The sequence below is a fragment of the Mytilus edulis genome, chromosome 3, assembly GCF_963676685.1.
Source record: "Mytilus edulis chromosome 3, xbMytEdul2.2, whole genome shotgun sequence".
Taxonomy (NCBI): Eukaryota; Metazoa; Mollusca; class Bivalvia; order Mytilida; family Mytilidae; genus Mytilus; species Mytilus edulis.
Window position 1 is genome coordinate 32,169,804 of NC_092346.1, and position 18,381 is coordinate 32,188,184.

An 18,381-nucleotide genomic window follows, 5' to 3' on the forward strand; every position below is an offset into this window, starting at 1 on the left:
ATTTTCAACAAAATGACTTGTTTCCTATCTAATCATTGTCAATAAATGCTACTTTTAAATTGAGGCTAAAAAAGTGGCCCATTTTTTTCCCCTAATAATTGTTGGAACCCCTACAAATTTTTTATTTGTATGCAACCAGATGTGATGTACTATGATTTGGTGGTATTAAACCTGATAGGCTTACTTATAAAGTACAAATAACTCAACTTTATAGAATAAGTATCAAAAAGTAAAAACACAAAAATACTGAACTCCGAGGAAAATTCAAAAAGGAAAGTCCAAAATCAAAAGGCAAAATCAAAAGTCCAAACACATCAAACGAATGAATAACAACTGTCATATTCCTGACTTGGTACAGGCATTTTTAATGTAGAAAAAGTTGGATTGAACCTGGTTCAACAATCTTTTCTTCCTGCTACTTGTCAGGCTCTGGAACAATTTCAACATAATAGCTATATACAGAATTTAAATTCTATCCATACCTTTAAAGAGTCTTTGCAACAGAAATTTGATAGAATCATGATATACATATTGTTAACTTTTTTGACGCCAAAATTGGCATGTGACTAAATGTTGTGGGGCATATAAATTTGCCCCGGTCCGTCCGACTGTCTGTTCGTACCTCTGTCCTTTTGTCTGTCCATCTGGATTTGGATACATTGTTTGTCTGTAATATCTCCTCATATAGTTTTAGAGGTACAACTTCAATATTTTGTAGAATGTTCATGCACATAGTTCATTGCTACAGGATTTTGATGTCTTTTAAATATTCTGAAAAAGACAGGTATTTGAACTTAGACATTTTTTTGCTCCAAACTACATAAAGAAATCATAGTTTGTCTGGCTATCTCTGTACAGTTTATGAGATACAGTTTTAATATTTTGTAGAATATTCAATCACATAATAAAGGTTTGTATGGCCACAGGATTTGATTTCCCCCCCAAATATTCTAAAAATGACAGGTAGTTGGACTTAGTCATACTTAGTACTTAAGCTGCAAAAAGAGATCATTGTTTGAACGGCTTACTCATCCCACAGTTTAGGAGATTCAGGTTTAACATTTTTATTTTTGTAGGATGTTCAAACACATTTATAATGGAAGTGTGTATGGCCATAGGATTTTGATTTTTGTTTAAATATTTTGAAAATAACAAGTAGTTTGACTTTTTTGTACTAGCTGCATAAAGAGATCATGGTTTATCTGGCTATCTCCTCCTATAATTTCATCATTATACATAGTGTTAAATTCATAATATCCTATGGTGAGCCCAGTGTCATATGGTATTTTGAACCCCATGGTATTTTGACCCCGGGGTATTAGTACACCTTGCGATGTCATAATAAAATGCAGGAACGTAAGTTTTCAACAAAATGACTTGTTTCCTATCTAATCATTGTCAATAAATCCTAATTTTAAATTAATGCTATAAAAGGGGGTGTATTTGGTATTTTGACCCTGGGTTCACTTTTTAGGGGGTTCAAAATACCATATGACACCGGGCATCATTTGTGTCTAACAGACAGCATAACAATTTCAAGTTGTATGTGTTCGTCAAATCTAAAATATGTAGACTATACTCATGCATATGGCAGAGCAGTACAAGAGGAAAGAGGGGAGGGAGGGAGGAGCATGGTCCATATCTATTTTTTTTTAGTTTTGTAATAAAAGGAAGAATTTCAGTAAGATATAGATCATAAATATAGTTTTGTCATTCAATATTTATTTTGAGAAATATTGACAAAAATTTATTAATTTGCTTACATTTGAAAAATCTTCCTCTTTCCTGTTTTCAGAAATTTCTTGATAGAAATCTAAATTTTTCACTGTCAACATAGATAGTAATTTCTGTTCATGAAATTTTGTCAGTATCCGTATATTATGATAACTATCATCTGACATCTGACTAATTTTCTGGTTTCCTTTTTTGAGGGATTTATGATATTAAAATCTTTGTTTTGCTTAATTATACTAATTTCTGGTCAAGAACATTGTTAGTTTCCGTATTCTATCATGTATGTGATGTTTCAAATAGAGTTATACTTATAACAGATTTTTTGGTTTCCTATTTTTCTGTTTTATAGTGGGTAATTACAGTCATTGTTTTTAATGAAGATATTTTTATATTTTGCTATTACAGGAGCACCTAAAATTGACAATATACATGATATAACTCCATTTAAAACATCACAAATCTGATTAAGGATCTGACAAAATTTCACAACTTTGTTTGAAAAGGTAGCGTTTTGAGTAAGATATAAATCATAACCATAATTATGAGTTATGTATAAAATTATAAAATATTGACAAAAATCTTAATTTGCTACATTTGAAAACTTTTCCTGTTTCCTGTTTTCAGAAATTTCTTGATAAATATCTAAATTTCAGATCATGAAAATTTAGTCTGTTTCCGAATACAGTATTGTTTGTTAATAAGTTTTAAAATAGAGTTACATATGACAAAGTGTCCAGTTTTCCTATTTCATAAATTAACTTTTGCACATTCTTTATGTGTCTGTCTCATTAAGAATCCTGTAATAAGTTGATGTTGGTTCCTGCCTGTCATATGTTTTTTTTTTTTTTTTGATGAATCAGGTATTTGGTTTTCTATTTTAAATTATTTCACATTTTGTCATGTCAATCCTTTTCTAACTGACAATACTGTATATGGTTTGCCTATTGTTGAAGGCAAAATGGTATATTTGGCTTATGTTTCATTAATTTTGGGCTTTTGTGGATAGTTGTCTCATTTGCAATCATACCACATCTCCTTTTTTATACCTAACCTAGAGTCATTATGTATTATGGTCTATGTGTGCATTCATTCCTCCATTATGCCTGTCCAGCTTCAGATTGAAGTTTTTGGTAAAGTTGGTTTTTGCTGAAGTTGAAGTCTAATCAACTTGAAACTTAGTACACATGTTCCCTATGATATCATCTTTCTAATTTTAATGCCAAATTAGAGTTTTGATTACATTCTTGTTTATACATATATATCTGCACCTTTATGATCAGTGCCAAGATTTATCATTATCGTATCGATATTTATGATGCCACCCTTCAGGCTTTATACATAATTTCATATTTATCCATACCTTGAAAAAGTTTGCAAAAGAGGTTTTGACAGTATCATAATATATATATTATTAACTTTTCAAGTTTTGGAAGATTTTTGTTTTAAAAGGAAGTTTTTCACTAAGATATAGATCATCAATATAATTTTGTCATTCAGTATTAATTTTGAGAAATATTGACAAAAATGTATTAATTTGATTACATCTGAAAATTTTTCGAGTTTCCTGTTTTCAGAGGTTTCTTGATAAATATCTAAGTTTTTGACTGGAGATAGTAATTTCTCTACATGAAATTTTATCAGTATCCGTATAATATGATTACTATCATCTTTGCTATGTTCCAAATATAGGTACATATGACAAATTTTCTGGTTTCCTTTTTCGAGAGATTTATGATATTAAAATCTTTGTTTTTGCTTAAATATACTAATTTCTGGTCAAGAAAATTGTTAGTTTCCGTATTCTATCATGTATGTGATGTTTCAAATAGAGTTACTTATGACAGATTTTTTGGTTTCCTATTTTCTGTTTTATAGTAGGTTACAGTCATTGTTTTTTATGAAGATATTTTTATATTTTGCTATTACAGGAGCACCTAAAATTGAAAATATTACTCCATTTATTGCGAATCCTATCATAGTTTTCCACAGATTCACCTGCAAGTTACCTGTCCATTTAAACTTTTGTAAGTCCTATTGTCCCATCTAACAAATACAATAGCTATTGTTCTCTGTTTAGTTTATTCAATGGGACCTTTAAATTTCTTGCAAGAGAAATCTATCACTCACTGATTAATTTACCTGAACAAAAAATTGAACTGTCAATAATGGAAATACATGTACAAATAAGTAATTATGAAACTGCATGTGATGTTGTATTTATTCAATCAATAACACATTTTCAATTTGTTTGATATAAACACTGATTTAAAAATTAAAAGTTGATTTCGGATCAAATTTCAACATTTTACATATTAAAATTTGCTTTTTTTAAGTCTGTTCACAAGTAAAAACTTGAAATGATAATGTTTAAATAAAGGGGTTCATAAATGTATTCTTTATAACTGAACAACCACAAAAAACATGCAAATTCTTTAAAACATAAATGCATGCAGTAGTTAAAAAAAATCAGAAATAAACTTTTTATAATTAAATCAGTGCTTATATTGAACAGATTGAAATTATATTATTGATATTGAATAAATACTGTATCACATGCAGTTTATGTGAATTTATACATGTATTTCAGTGAACAAAGAAGATATTTTTTTGGTCAGGCAAATTAATCAATGAGTGATAGATTTCTCTTGGAAGAAATTTAAAGGTCCCATCAAATAAACTATACAGAGAACAATACCTGTTGTATTTGTTCAATGGGACAATAGAACTTACAAAAGTTTAAATGGACAGGTAACTTGCAGGTGAATCTATGGAAAACTATGATAGGGTTCGCAATAAAACATCACAAATCTGATTAAGGATCTGACAAAATTTCACAACCCGTAATAAGAATTTTGAGGCAAAAACTAAGATTTATCCAATATTCTTGTTTAGACTTCTTTCTTTATGGTACATTTTGGTTTCATCTGCCTACCTGGTTTTAGACTTTCATCTCTTTTGGCTTTGAGCATCTTTGAAGTGTTGAGATATTCAAAAAGTGCTAATCTTTGTAAGAATCAGGCAATTCAGAAGAATTTCGAAACATGGCTGAAAAACCCAAACAGGAAAATAAACAAATGTTATATTCATCCCTCATTACAAATTTTAAACTAAAATCAATTCAAAGTTCAGTTGGATTTTGTTTGTTATGTTTTCACCATGGTCTTATTTTTAGACAGATTGGCCCTGAATTTCAAAATTTGCACTGTTTTTGTTGTTACCAATTAAGATGGCAACAGAGCATTATAATTTTAGTGATGTCAGTGTCAACTCATCATAAAGGACATTTACCATTTGCAACAAATATTGGTCATGTAACTAATAATGGTCTCAGTCAATATTTTGAGTTACTTAAAAATATATGTTGATGCATTTGTATCAGTTATACATATTAAAGTTTTTGGTTGAGGTAGTTTTTTATACAATTTTCTTCCTATATCTTACAATTGTTTTTATTTATATTTTCCAAACAGATTTTAATGGATTATTCTGGAGGTGCGAGTCTCAACATACATGTATCAGAATCACGTCCATTGTCAGTAGATATCATCAAGGCTTACACGGAGGAGATTTTGTATGGATTAGAATATTTACACAAAAAAGATGTGGTACATAAGTATCTAAGGGTAGGTAACTGATGTTTTTTCAAATTCTATTTAAAGTGTATGCTTTTTCAATTAAATATGATTAATGGGGGGATGGGGATGGGGGTGGGGTTAATTATTGTCTATTTGACAGCAATCTAACAGCACAATAGACAACAAAAGCAATTCTTTATGTTTGACAAGTGATTTTTAGGTGGAACGCAATGTGGAAAGGGATAAATATAAGTTGCAAAACTTGTTTCCCAATCCACTATAAATAAATATGTTTGAATTAACCAATTAGTTTTTATCTGGATCAATAAATGATTAAATCATATTGAGACAAAACATACATTTTAGATCATTTCAGAGGCAATACGAAATAGATTAATGCTGTATGTAACAAACAATGCTTGCTAATCCTGCAAAAAAAACAAAGAAAGTTAAATCACAAAAATACTGAACTCTGAGGAAAAATTCAATCGGAAAGTCCCTAATCACATGTCAAAATAAGATGACAAAACACATAAAACGAATGGACAACAACTGTCATATTCCTGACTTGGTACATGCATTTTCATATGTAGAGAATGGTGGATTGAACCTGGTTTTATAGCGCTAAACCTCTCACTTTTACAACAGTCTCATCAAGTTTATATTTACAACGATGCATGAACAAAACAGACATAATAAATAAAATAGTAAAAAAATATGGGTACTGCAAGCAAGCTCAAATTATGCTATCAGCTATCAGCTGATATAGAAAGCATACCTTCTTTATACTTCTGCAATTCTAGAGAAAAACATGATTTTGTGAAATACCTTAAATTTTGATCAGAATCAAACTGTTAAAATTAGAATGAAATTAACTTTAAAAAAAAGTACACAGTGATTTACAGCAATCTTATGTAAATAATTCTACTTGATATAGAGAAGTGATAAGCTAGAAAACAGCACAGACACTTTCTTGGTAAATCAGATTTCATCCAGGAAACTAATTAAATTTTATTGTCATCAAAATGAGTATATTTATATTATTTTCTGAAACTTGAGTTGCTGACGAAAATTGGGTTAGTAATCACTTTCATCTTGGCAATATTGAATTAAGAACATAAAGAAAGTATTATTGATAATAAGTCAGATTTTTTAACAAACTGTTTGATAAGAATTACTAGTTAACATGTCAAATGCTGATGATAAAAGAAAGTGACCACAACACAATTACATGTGAACTCGTGCTGACCCAACTTGATCATTGACCAATAAGAAGAGGTAATCCAATCATGCACTGGTCATAAGTAAATTTCTCTGCAAATGAAACATATTTTTAATTTCAACAATTTTTTGTTTAAAAAAGAAGGACAACTCTGACCCTTTGACCAAAATAGAGACATCATTAATTTACAGTGTAAATATCTTGCTCTTTATTTAAGTCTTAGGAATAAACAATTAAAACAGAATTATCTTCTCTGCTGTCTTAAATTAATTTATTCGGCTTAATTTTCAATTAGCAATTAAAATTGGTTATAAGACAGGTGTCAGCTAGATTTCTTGCGGCTGGTCTGTTCACTTTCAATTTTATGTAACTACCTTATTCCTTTCCTACATCACTCACTCACTCACTGTCTGTCTGTCTTTCCTTATGTCATACATTAACTTAGACTAAAATTACTCCCAGTTTGTCTGGCAAAACAACCGTTGGACGTCAAGGGTGTTCATGGATTAAAAATTACTATATCAAACCTAGATCCAATTTCAAAATATTTGAGTGAATATTTGAATTTGTAAAGGAAAAAATCCTCTGTATTCAAGGTAATTGCACCAATAACTTTCCTGTAGTTTTCTTTTACAATTATTATTCTCATTTATCTATTGTAGGCTTCCAGTATTGTTGTTGATAAGAATGGTAGAATAAGGATTGGTGATTATAGTATTGATAAGAGGTATGTATTTTATCTGATAGCAGATATATGTTATTCAGACATTGTTGTATGATTAAAGTAAGGTGTGGGTTATTACTTGATATAAATAAGAAGATGTGGTATGAGAGCCAATGAGAGAACTCTCCATCCAAGTCAAAATGTATAAAAAGTTAAAGTAAGACCTTCATCAGAATTATTATATATGGCATGTTTCTATGCCCTTTTCACTGAACAGCAAGCTATAAAGGGCCCCAAAATATCTAGTGTAAAACAATTCAAACAGAAAAATTTAAGCTGATTTGTTATCAAAAATTATCAGTTGGGCTCATCTGCTTATCTGAAACTTCAAAAATGTGTGAAGCACAGGTAAATTTCTTTTGACCAAAAAAATGTAGAATACAAACTCTGGTTTTAAAATTAATTAAGAAAAATTCATAAAATGAGCTTAAATAAAAGCGTATATTGTGTACTAATTTCTTTTTTTAAAAGTAGTTATGTGCAATTATCTCAGTTTTGAACCTGAAACCACCAAGTTGAAGTATACACAACAAAAGTTGTTGCAAATTTTCCACTTCATCCATTCCTGTTTTTCAGGCTGTCTGATCTATATTATGCTGTGGAGTCTTCCCGACCTGGTGTCCACTTTACAGGAGATAGAGAACTGATACCAGTTAGAGGAGGAAAGAAAGGAGATGTTTATCAATTGGTGAGGATCATGATTTATAAAGAAAAAGGGGCCATTACTATGATTTATTTTTCTATTTTGACTTGATTGCCTCTGAATTTTCAGATGAAAACATAAATAATTGATATGGCATGTTTCTATGCCCTTTTCGTTTGTACTTTGTAACCCAATTAATTACATCATTAACTTATGTTAAATAATAAAGATATGAAAATGAAAGAAAAAGACGATAATGTCTCTTTTTAAGTAGAAAATTAAAAAAAAAACTTAATGGAAGCCTTTTTATTTCATTTTATCATTCAATGTCTTGTTTTTTTCAGGGTTTGATTCTGTTGTCTGTAGCTATTGGATTGGATGCTGATCCAGACAAGCCAGAAATACCACAAAATTTTCCTCCTGTTTTTCAAGATTTCTTAACTAAGTATGATTGGTATTGCATGACCTAATATATTCATTAGTCTGACTAAGAAGTTATACTTAAAAAAAAAAGAAAATTGTCTAAGCAGGTGATTATGTTTCCCCCTTTTTTGTATGAAAAAAGAGGCAGAACATACCAAAAAAAGGGGTATTCAAACTCATAAGTCAAAAAGGGAATGAAAATGCTATGGCAAAATGTATAACTTAAATTTAGTTTGAATAATTTAACTTTGCCTTTTCACCATATAAGAATTATTGGCTTGAAAGGAAATCAAGAATGTATAAGTGTGAGACAAGGCTCCATGTTGAAGACTGTACCTTGACCTATAATGGTTTACTTTTTAAATTGTGACTTGTATGAAGAGTTGTCTCATTGGCACTCATACCACATCTTTCTATATATATATAAGTGTAAAGCTTTTGACAGATGAAATCTAAAATCAATTTTCTTAAATAATGTCATTTGCAATAGAAAACTTTCTTAAATAATGTTATTTGCAATAGGAAACTTTCTTAAATAATGTCATTTGCAATAGAAAATTTTCATACATATTTTTATTTTTTTATTTTAGATGTTTAATGAAAGATGAGAGACATCGTTGGTCAGTCTATCAATTATTGGACCATAGTTTTATCAAGGAAGAATTACCACACACCATTCATTATGCTCCTCACAAACCTGCTGCTACAGAAGAAAACGAGAAAAGTATGTTGTGTATTTGTTATATAAAAAAGAAGATGTGGTATGATTGCCAATGAGACAAATCTCCACAAGAGACCAAAATTACACAGAAATTAACAACTATAGGTCACCGTATGGCCTTCAACAATGAGCAATGCCCAAACCACATAGTCAGCTATAAAAGGCCGAAATGAGTAGTTTAGTTGTACAATGAGGAGATAACTGTATTGTATTTTATTTTATAAAGCTTGGACAGCATCAATTGGTGATTTGATGGTCGCAAATTAAGTTTACTGGAAACATGTTAGTTAACGTTGTTTTCTATCAGTTTCATTAGAATGGAGATAACAATATTGTATTTAAAGCTCAGACGGCATCAATTGGTGATTTGATGGTCGCGAATTAAGTTTACAGGGGACATGTTGGTAAACGGCTATTTGCAACCATCAAATTACAAATTGATGCTGTCTGAGCTTAAAATACAATACTGTTATCTCCATTCTAATCAAACTGATAGAAAACAACATTTAAACATACTTTTAAAACCTGTCATATGTTGTCTGTGCTTTAGCTTGTGTTTTCATAGCATCAGATGCTGTGAAAATTTATGATGTTATCAAATCAAAATGAACGTTACAAGCAATGTTGCATTAGAATATATAATGTCTCCTTTGAACCTATTCAAGGCTTGTAAAGATTTGAGAAATGAATTATGTCTTAATTAAATATTTTTGTTTTAAGCTTATGTGGCCCATTCAAATATGTACATTTCCCCAATGGCAAGAGAGATTACCCCAAAGTTTTATTTTTGTCAAATCTTATAATATTCTGTAGCATTCAAAAAGATTTAAATTGTCTGATGAAGTTTGACACAGGAACAGGACATATTATGTCATACTGGTATGTGCAAAAGACTAGCTATAGATCAACGAGTCACAAACTTTTCTGTTCAACATTATTAGAATTTTTACCATTTTAGAGAAATAGGTTGACCTACAATGGTTTACTTTTATAAATTGTTACTTGGATGGAGAGTTGTCTCATTGGCACTCATACCACATCTTCCTATATCTACAATGTATTAACAACTCATGAGAATTGGATATTGCTTGATATCAACTCTTGTCTTTTCATTTGAATAGTAATAATAAACTCACCTAAGATTCTGATTGTTTATAATTATTATACCCCACGCAACGAGGTTGCGGAGGGTATAATGTTTTTGACCCGTTCGTCCGTCCGTCAGTCCGTCCGTCAGTCCTGTTTCTTGTCATCGCAACTCCTCTCAAACCACACAACAGAATTTCACGAAACCTTTTCAGATAATAAGGACATACTATGAAGTTGTGCATATCGATGGGAAATTGCGATTCAATTTTTTTTCTAGGAGTTACGCCCCTTTGAACTTATTTACTTTAATGTACTACTGCAACAGTTTGTCATCGCAACTCCTCTCAAACCACACAACAGAATTTCACGAAACCTTTTCAGATAATAAGGACATACTATGTAGTTGTGCATATCGACGGGAAATTGGGATTCAATTTTTTTTCTAGGAGTTACGCCCCTTTGAACTTATTTACTTTAATGTACTACTGCAACAGTTTGTCATCTCAACTCCTCTCAAACCACACAACAGAATTTCACGAAACCTTTTCAGATAATAAGGATATACTATGTAGTTGTGCATATCGACGGGAAATTGCGATTCAATTTTTTTTCTAGGAGTTACGCCCCTTTGAACTTATTTACTTTAATGTATTACTGCAACAGTTTGTCATCGCAACTCCTCTCAAACCACACAACAGAATTTCACGAAACCTTTTCAGATAATAAGGACATACTATGTAGTTGTGCATATCGACGGGAAATTGCGATTCAATTTTTTTTCTAGGAGTTACGCCCCTTTGAACTTATTTACTTTAATGTACTACTGCAACAGTTTGTCATCGCAACTTCTCTCAAACCACACAACAGAATTTCATGAAACTTTGTAGATAATAAGGACATACTATGTAGATGTGCATATCAACAGGAAATTACGGTTCAATTTTTTTTCTAGGAGTTATGCCCCTTTGAACTTATTTGCTTCAATGTACTTTTGCAACAGTTTGTCATCTCAACTCCTCTGAAAGCACACAACAGAATTTCATGAAATTTTGTAGATAATAAGGACATACTATGTATATTGACAGGAAATTATTATTCAATATTTTTTCTTATACAATTTTTTTTTCTTATACTTATTTAATTTCTCCAATGACAATGTGGGGACGTGGGGTATGTGAGCGTGCTCACTAAGGTTCTTTAATTTTGAATTAAATAGTTGTTTTAAACAAGCAGCATCAAATTCTCAATCATTATGAAACCAAAAAAATCCCAAATTCAAAAAAAAGGAAAGATAACTGGATGAGTAATAGTATTTTTCTAATTATAGAACAAGACGTAAACAAAGACAATGATTCAGAAGATGATGACTTAGCAGATTTACCCTTCATCACGGCCTTGGAGGCTAGTGGACAGTCCCGTCTAACAAATGAATTTGAAGTCCTTAGGTCCCTAGGGAAAGGAGGATTTGGTGATGTCATTGAGGTAATTACGTCCAGAACTAGCATTGTCATGTGACCTTGACTCCATTTACTTGCTTCATTGAGCAGGTTTAATGGGAGGCAAATGGCTGTCAGGTATGTATGTCTATCTGTCTGACTGTCTGTCCTCTCCTGTGTCAGTCACTATCAGGTTAAACCAGTCTGTGCCAAACTGTTCTAAGGTTTGTCTGACCAAAAAAGATGTTTTACTACTATATTTTCAAAGAAAAAATCTGAAAATTTCTGTGTGACAGAATGCTTTTTTTGTCTGACATTTTTTTGTTGGTCAGACATAGTTTGTGATACACTGAGGTTGAAACAAATATAAACTTAGCACACTTATTCATTATGATATGAACTTTGGAAAATAAATGCCAAAAAGGAGTATTGATCCAGATTTTGTGATTTGTTTGCTTTTTGAAGCATGGTGTCTAATGGTTCATTATTCCTTTGAAATTTATAGTTTCAGATTATGTGTATGACAGTTTGTTGCATTCAGTACTGATACTGACGGTTTTGATTACCAATGAGTTTGCCATTTCAAAATCTAAAGCATTCTAAAAATATTGTCATAGATTTTCACCAAATATTGTGATTGGTTAACAACATCCTAAACTATGGATATTCAACCAATGATGTATCATTATTTTTAATTGCTTTACAAACATTGAAATAACCCATTAAGTTCTTAATTTGTGAATTTAAAAAAAAAGTACTTTTACAAAACAGTTAAATTGATGAAAATATAACGCTGCATAAACAAAAAACCTGTCTAAAGTGAATTCATCAATCAGATATTCTATAAAAGTTTAAACTGTGTAAGCTGATCACCTGTCTAATCAGAACTTAATCATCAGTTTGAACAGATTTCAATTAATATTTAGTTCGTATGTAAAGACATCTACATATATAAGTTTTGGTATCATGATTGTATCGTCATTTTATTCTCTTTTACAGGTTAGAAATAAACTAGATAGAAGAAAATATGCAATTAAAAGAATACCATTGAATCCTAAAAGTAAATACTTCTACAAGAAAATCACCAGGGAGGTCAAATTACTGTCTCGTCTCAATCATGAAAATGTTGTCAGGTAACTAATTTTTTGGGTAACAATTTTTATAGAAAGCTTACATTTTTGTGGATATTTCTATCATTGTTTGATTGATATTACAAAAAATCTTTTAGAATTTTCATAAAGAAAATTAGCTATTTGTTGAAAAATGTAAGTTGTGGTTCCCCTGAAATCATGAAATCCAGGGAAAATTAGTATAAAAAAAATAGTAATGAATCCACAGTACATTGTGGAAGACAATAATCATGTAAGATGAATTTTTGGATGTTTGTTTACTAAATAGAAAAAAATATTTTTGAAAATGATCTGCAATGACCTAAAATATATGAAAATGTAATGCACAAACTGCAATTAATAAAATATCAAACTGAAGAGTCATTTGAACTTGCAGTAAAGTGTGATCTGTGCATCATGATGTTACTTTGAGATAAAGAACAGCAATTTAAGGGTTGTTCCTTACTTTAATTTCTTTTGGTGATTTTGCATCATGAATTACTAAACTATATCACTTCGTTTAGATTTTCAACTACTACCACTTATTTTATATGACAGGTATTATAATTCGTGGGTTGAAACTAGTGAGGATCCAGCACACAGTAATTCATCAACATCCTGCTCCACGACCACAGGTACTGGTACAACAGGTAAAACTCAATCAACCAGTGACAGCAGTTCCTTAATGAAGAAGGGCATGTTTATGCCCCACCTACGATAGTAGAGGGCCATTATGTTTTCTGGTCTGTGGCTCCGTTCGTCCGTGCGTCCGTCCGTCCGTTCAGGTTAAAGTTTTTGGTCAAGGTAGTTTTTGGTGAAGCTGAAGTCCAATCAACTTGAAACTTAGTAAACTTGTTGCTTATGATATAATCTTTTTAATTTTGAAGCCAAATTAGACTTTTGACCCCAATTTCACGGTCCATTAAACATAGAAAATGAAAGTGGGAGTTTCAGGTTAAAGTTTTTGGTCAAGGTAGTTTTTGATAAAATTGAAGTCCAATCAACTTGAAACTTAGTACATATGTTCCCTATAGTATAATCTTTCTAATTTTAATACCAAATTAGATTATTACCCAATTTCACGGTCCATGGAACATGGAAAGGATAGTGCGAGTGGGGCATCCGTGTACTTTGGACACATTCTTGGTTTTTTTAAATCGGTACTCAGAAAACTTTTACTCTTCTCAAATTATATACAGTATAAAATAAACAAGATATTTAGGAGGGCAATTTTTTTTTTACTCATTTTAAATATCAATAAAGTGGAACTTCGTTAAGAAAACAAAGACCTAGAAGATTATATTGGGAGTTTGGACAAGATAATATTTAGATTAATCAGCTTCCTCAAATTCATTAAGGCATTCTCCTACAAGTGTTGACTCTGAATCTGATTGTGTAAACACACATTATTGACTTTGTTACAACCAGAAAGCAAGCAGTCTGTTTGCACATTAAGCAACGTTTAAATTGCCCTCTATGATACAATTAATCTGGAATGCAACATGCATAAGTTCAAAAGGCAAACTTTCACTGCTATTTCAGTAATTGCTTGATTTGTTTGATGTAATATGTATGGGTTATTAAACGAAGAAGATTCAACTTGTATCTGTGTAAAAGTTTTGAAGATTTCAAATCGTTGTAGCTATTTAAGTAATTGGAGTATCTGTTTGAAGTCTTTGATATCTATCACATACAAATGAGCAGAGAATCAACTTGGGTGTGAAAAACTTCAAATCAAGTTGGAAAATTTCAAAACATTTTGTAAACATGTGAGAAGGGTTTTTCTTCATAGTTAGACTAGATAGTTAAAATTTGTTTGCAGTTGGAAAAAATTGGAAGTGTAGGGACAATTTTTTTTTTAACAATTTTATGTTTTTGTTGAAAAAGTTTTGGAATTTTCATGTGTTTGTTGTCTATTTGTTTTGAAATTTTAAGAATTTAGCATAAAAGTTTGGTGATTATTGAAAGTAGAACCATATGTGTAAATCAACCTTGCCTTATTACATATTAAAGTGACTAGTAGTGTATGCTTTTGTATACAACATGTTACTTAGCAGTTTGTTCCCCATGAATTCTATATTTACATCTGGGAATTGGAATAATTAGCAAAAATAAATAAAAATGAGAAGAATAATATCATTAGGGTTGTCTGCAGGGTGATGAGGAATTTAATGGCATAGGAATCCGAAAGGCTCATCAACTTGTAACTTAATCTCATGAAAAACTTTTAATGGCTCTAAAGAAGTAATTTAGGGCAAAAGATGTTTTCACCAGCCTTCTCCCCTGATCCATTTCATTTCTCAACAAACATTTATTATGAATTAAATGCATTTTGTAATGGTTTAAAGACTTTTGTCAACAATTTGAAGATAAACTGTGAAATTTGGCTAAGTTTCGGTTGTAATTTAGAAGTAAATATCTGTACTGAGGTTGATAGGGGAGGTCAGAGGTCACCTTAGTCATGAGAATTTGTCTAAATCTTGGCAAATGATGATCTAGACTCTGGTTTTTGTGTGGCGCCTCACTTGTATATCAGTCATTAATCTTTCCTTAGTGACAGTTTGTCCACAATTAGGCCAAAGTCAAATTATTTTGTTGATAATTAGAAAAGGCCAGTGCAAAAATAATATTGGTTAAAAAGTTTATTTTTATTTTTTTTTATTTCCAGGTTTATTAATGCAAGGCGAAGAATAGTGCAACCAATGATTGACCAATCAAATAGAGCAGGTAAGAATATGAATATTTTTGTAATATTTGCCACAGGACACTTCAGAGGACAGCAATTAGTATATATTAATTCCCTTATACAAAAAAATTGGTTTGTTTTTGCCAAAATTTTATACTAATAACCTAAAAAAAAATAAACTTGAAAAATTCATTTAAATTAAAACATAAAACTTTCCATGTATTTTTAACTATGCAAATTTACACTCCTCCCCCTTTCTGGATTTAAACCTTCTGGTATGGAAATACATCAAGCATTTCAATTTCAATCCAAATGGCCATTTAATTGCCTAAGCTTTAAGGATTATAAATTATTGTGACTTGCAGAATGCCAACCTGACAATAGAATACGAACAAAAAAATAAACACAAAAATTATGATTTCCTTTTCTTAATTAAAATCTAATGTATATTGTTTAGTAGGTATAAAAATGACGGAAATGAAATGAAGACATTTGTCATTATAGCCACATTACCATTGGTTTTTCTCTATAAAATTCATGACACGGTCATTTTGGCATGTTGCAAGTGAAACAATAAACCATTGTAGTCTTACATAATATTAAACCCATAAACCCATCAACTGTCAAAAATATGCAAATAAGAGAAAAGTATTAACTAAATTTACTTCCTTCTGCATGTTCCAGTTATATTTATTTTAAAACCTTAAAGATTTTATACATAATTCATAAAGCATTTAGTGCCTTCTAGTATAGTGCAAGTTGATGCCTTTTATTGAGGAACAAAGTTTTTTATGTCGTAATAAAAATATTAATTTTTGTCGTCTTTGTTTCTGCGGAACTTCAACAATAAATTGCATAATAATAAGTAGCTGAGTGTTTTATAAATATATGCAAACTTGCTTTTTATTTTTCTTTCTATCATTTTCTCACTTGTACGCTGATATTTTTTTTTTATCTACAAGGCTATTTTCGCCCTGGTATCCTGATATTTTAAAAAGCTATTTAACACAAAATTGGCATATATCATCAGCAATTTAGTTTTCATCTGCGGGTTGTTGTTAATTAGCTCTCTGTAAGCAGTCTAAAGGTAAAACTCTGAGATGAAACTTTTATTTTTGGTGGCATGGCTCTTATGCAAATTGCATTTCTTTTAAGCTTGTTATTCTTGACAGAATCTCACATCTCCTGAGGAGCGAAAATCTTTCCAATTGAAATTCCTCTTCCCTCATAACGAGGGTCTGTAAGTGGGTACTTAATGGTTTAAATGTGATCTAGATGTACCTCTAAGTGTTCCCTATCTGTTTTCAGTTTATACAAGGCCGTTCTTTGTTTCACATGCTGTTAGGAGTAAGATATTCTCTCAAAAAAACTATGTATATAAGCACTATTGTTCGGCAATAAAAGTGTTTTTTTGTTAATAGCACTTTAGGTTCAAAACAGTAATATTAATTTTGTCGAAATTTCAAATGTCGAAAGTATTAATACAATCGGTGAAGTTTCTAACCACAAATATTTGATCTGAATACAAAATAATTATACTGCATGTAAAAACAGATGTTTCATAAAGATAAATACTAAGACAAACATAATCATTGTCTTAATCTTTTCAGCACCAGGAGGTCATGGATATAGTCCAGAGAGTATGGGTTGGGATAGCCAGGCCATGGCACATATGAGTCCTCACAGTAAGTAGTTTAAACACCCCTGTACATATTTTGTGTTCTGATAAATTGAAAGATCAGATTAAGATGAATCTGTTAATCTCAGATTAGGCTTAATAGTTCATCAAATGTTGAGTAAATTTGTTCACAGTTTAAGTGTAATTTGTTCACAATTTAAAAGTTAATGTGAAGCTTAATTGGTTCAAAGGATAAGCTCATAGAAAACAAACAATGTACAAATTGTTAAAGCACATGAAATCTTTCTGAATTAATATTGAGATTGAATGTGAAGGAGATATTGGGTATATACAAATGAGACAGCTACCTAATAACATGTAGAAGAAAAAATAAGACATTTTTTGAAGTTCTGTGTCATATTGGGCTTAAATAAGCAAAGCAAAAGTATATAGCAATGCATACTTATAAAGTGACAATTTAAGTTTTGAAAGAATTAATTACATGATAAAAAATTTAATATTATTATTTTTTTTAATTCCAGTGTTCCAAGGAAGACATGGTAGTGAAATGTATGATCAAATGAAGGGATATTCTCATATGGAAGGACAAAGATACGATATGCTTGGAGTTCAGGGTATGCATAGTAGTGACATGTTCGGAAGTACTGCTGTCACTGGCAGTAGTTCATACTCTCAGATGTCACAGTTACGACCACCAGTTCATTCGCAAGCAATGCTAATACCAGGGCATCCGCATCATATGATGATGGGACACGGAGCCCACGGCATGAGTCCCATGTCAATGGGATCTGCTCAAAGTCCTCCATTACATGGCAGCTTGGACAGTATGGGTGCACACATTCAGGATATTCATGCTGGATAAAAATCAGGAGTAAAACATTGTGCTTTAAAAAGAACAAGGACATTTGGCTTGGCCTGCGAACATAATTAAGCCAAGGAATAAAGCGTGACTTACAAGTATTTGTGGGTACGGTAGTTTAAAACTACGGCCTATTTTATTACAATCACGGTGATCTCTCAATCATTTAGCAGTCACTCATTGTGTGGAATCTAATTCCTAACGGTTGCAGGCTAGCCAAGGGAAGTAACTGGTGTGCTAGTCAATCTAACAGAGTAAGGGAGTCGACAACTGACTGCAGTTTTAAAACTAGTCTTCACAACTTGTTATAATGGGATATGGGGAAAACTACGCAAAAGTATTATTAAAAGAAAAACGCAGTTCATGTTGACAATGAGTTGCCAAGTATTATATATGTATTTTGTTGTCTCTGGACAAGAAACACGTCTTGGTCACATATGTGCCGCATACCTCATGATGATCAAAATAAATGTACATTTGAATGGCCATGACTTTGTAAAGCATTCCACGTCAAAGTATGT

At 31.1% G+C, this 18,381-nt stretch overlaps 2 protein-coding genes across 2 annotated transcripts in view; both read left to right on the top strand.

The window, feature by feature from the left end:
* LOC139515187 (eIF-2-alpha kinase GCN2-like) overlaps positions 1-17,045 on the top strand; it is a 32,266-nt gene extending 15,221 nt beyond the window's left edge. The window contains exons 10-19 of the mRNA XM_071304749.1: positions 5,205-5,357; positions 7,194-7,258; positions 7,832-7,943; positions 8,243-8,343; positions 8,912-9,045; positions 11,459-11,613; positions 12,567-12,700; positions 13,235-13,326; positions 15,345-15,403; positions 16,973-17,045. Of these exons, the coding sequence (XP_071160850.1) occupies positions 5,205-5,357; positions 7,194-7,258; positions 7,832-7,943; positions 8,243-8,343; positions 8,912-9,045; positions 11,459-11,613; positions 12,567-12,700; positions 13,235-13,326; positions 15,345-15,370 (972 nt within the window). The 3' untranslated portion in view covers positions 15,371-15,403; positions 16,973-17,045. The remainder of the gene's footprint in view (positions 1-5,204; positions 5,358-7,193; positions 7,259-7,831; positions 7,944-8,242; positions 8,344-8,911; positions 9,046-11,458; positions 11,614-12,566; positions 12,701-13,234; positions 13,327-15,344; positions 15,404-16,972) is intronic.
* Positions 15,379-17,863, top strand: LOC139515188 (uncharacterized). Its single transcript, XM_071304750.1, has 3 exons — positions 15,379-15,403; positions 16,973-17,047; positions 17,523-17,863. Exons 1-3 carry the CDS (start codon positions 15,379-15,381, stop codon positions 17,861-17,863), a joined length of 441 nt encoding a protein of 146 aa, XP_071160851.1.
* The last annotated feature ends 518 nt before the right edge of the window (positions 17,864-18,381 follow it).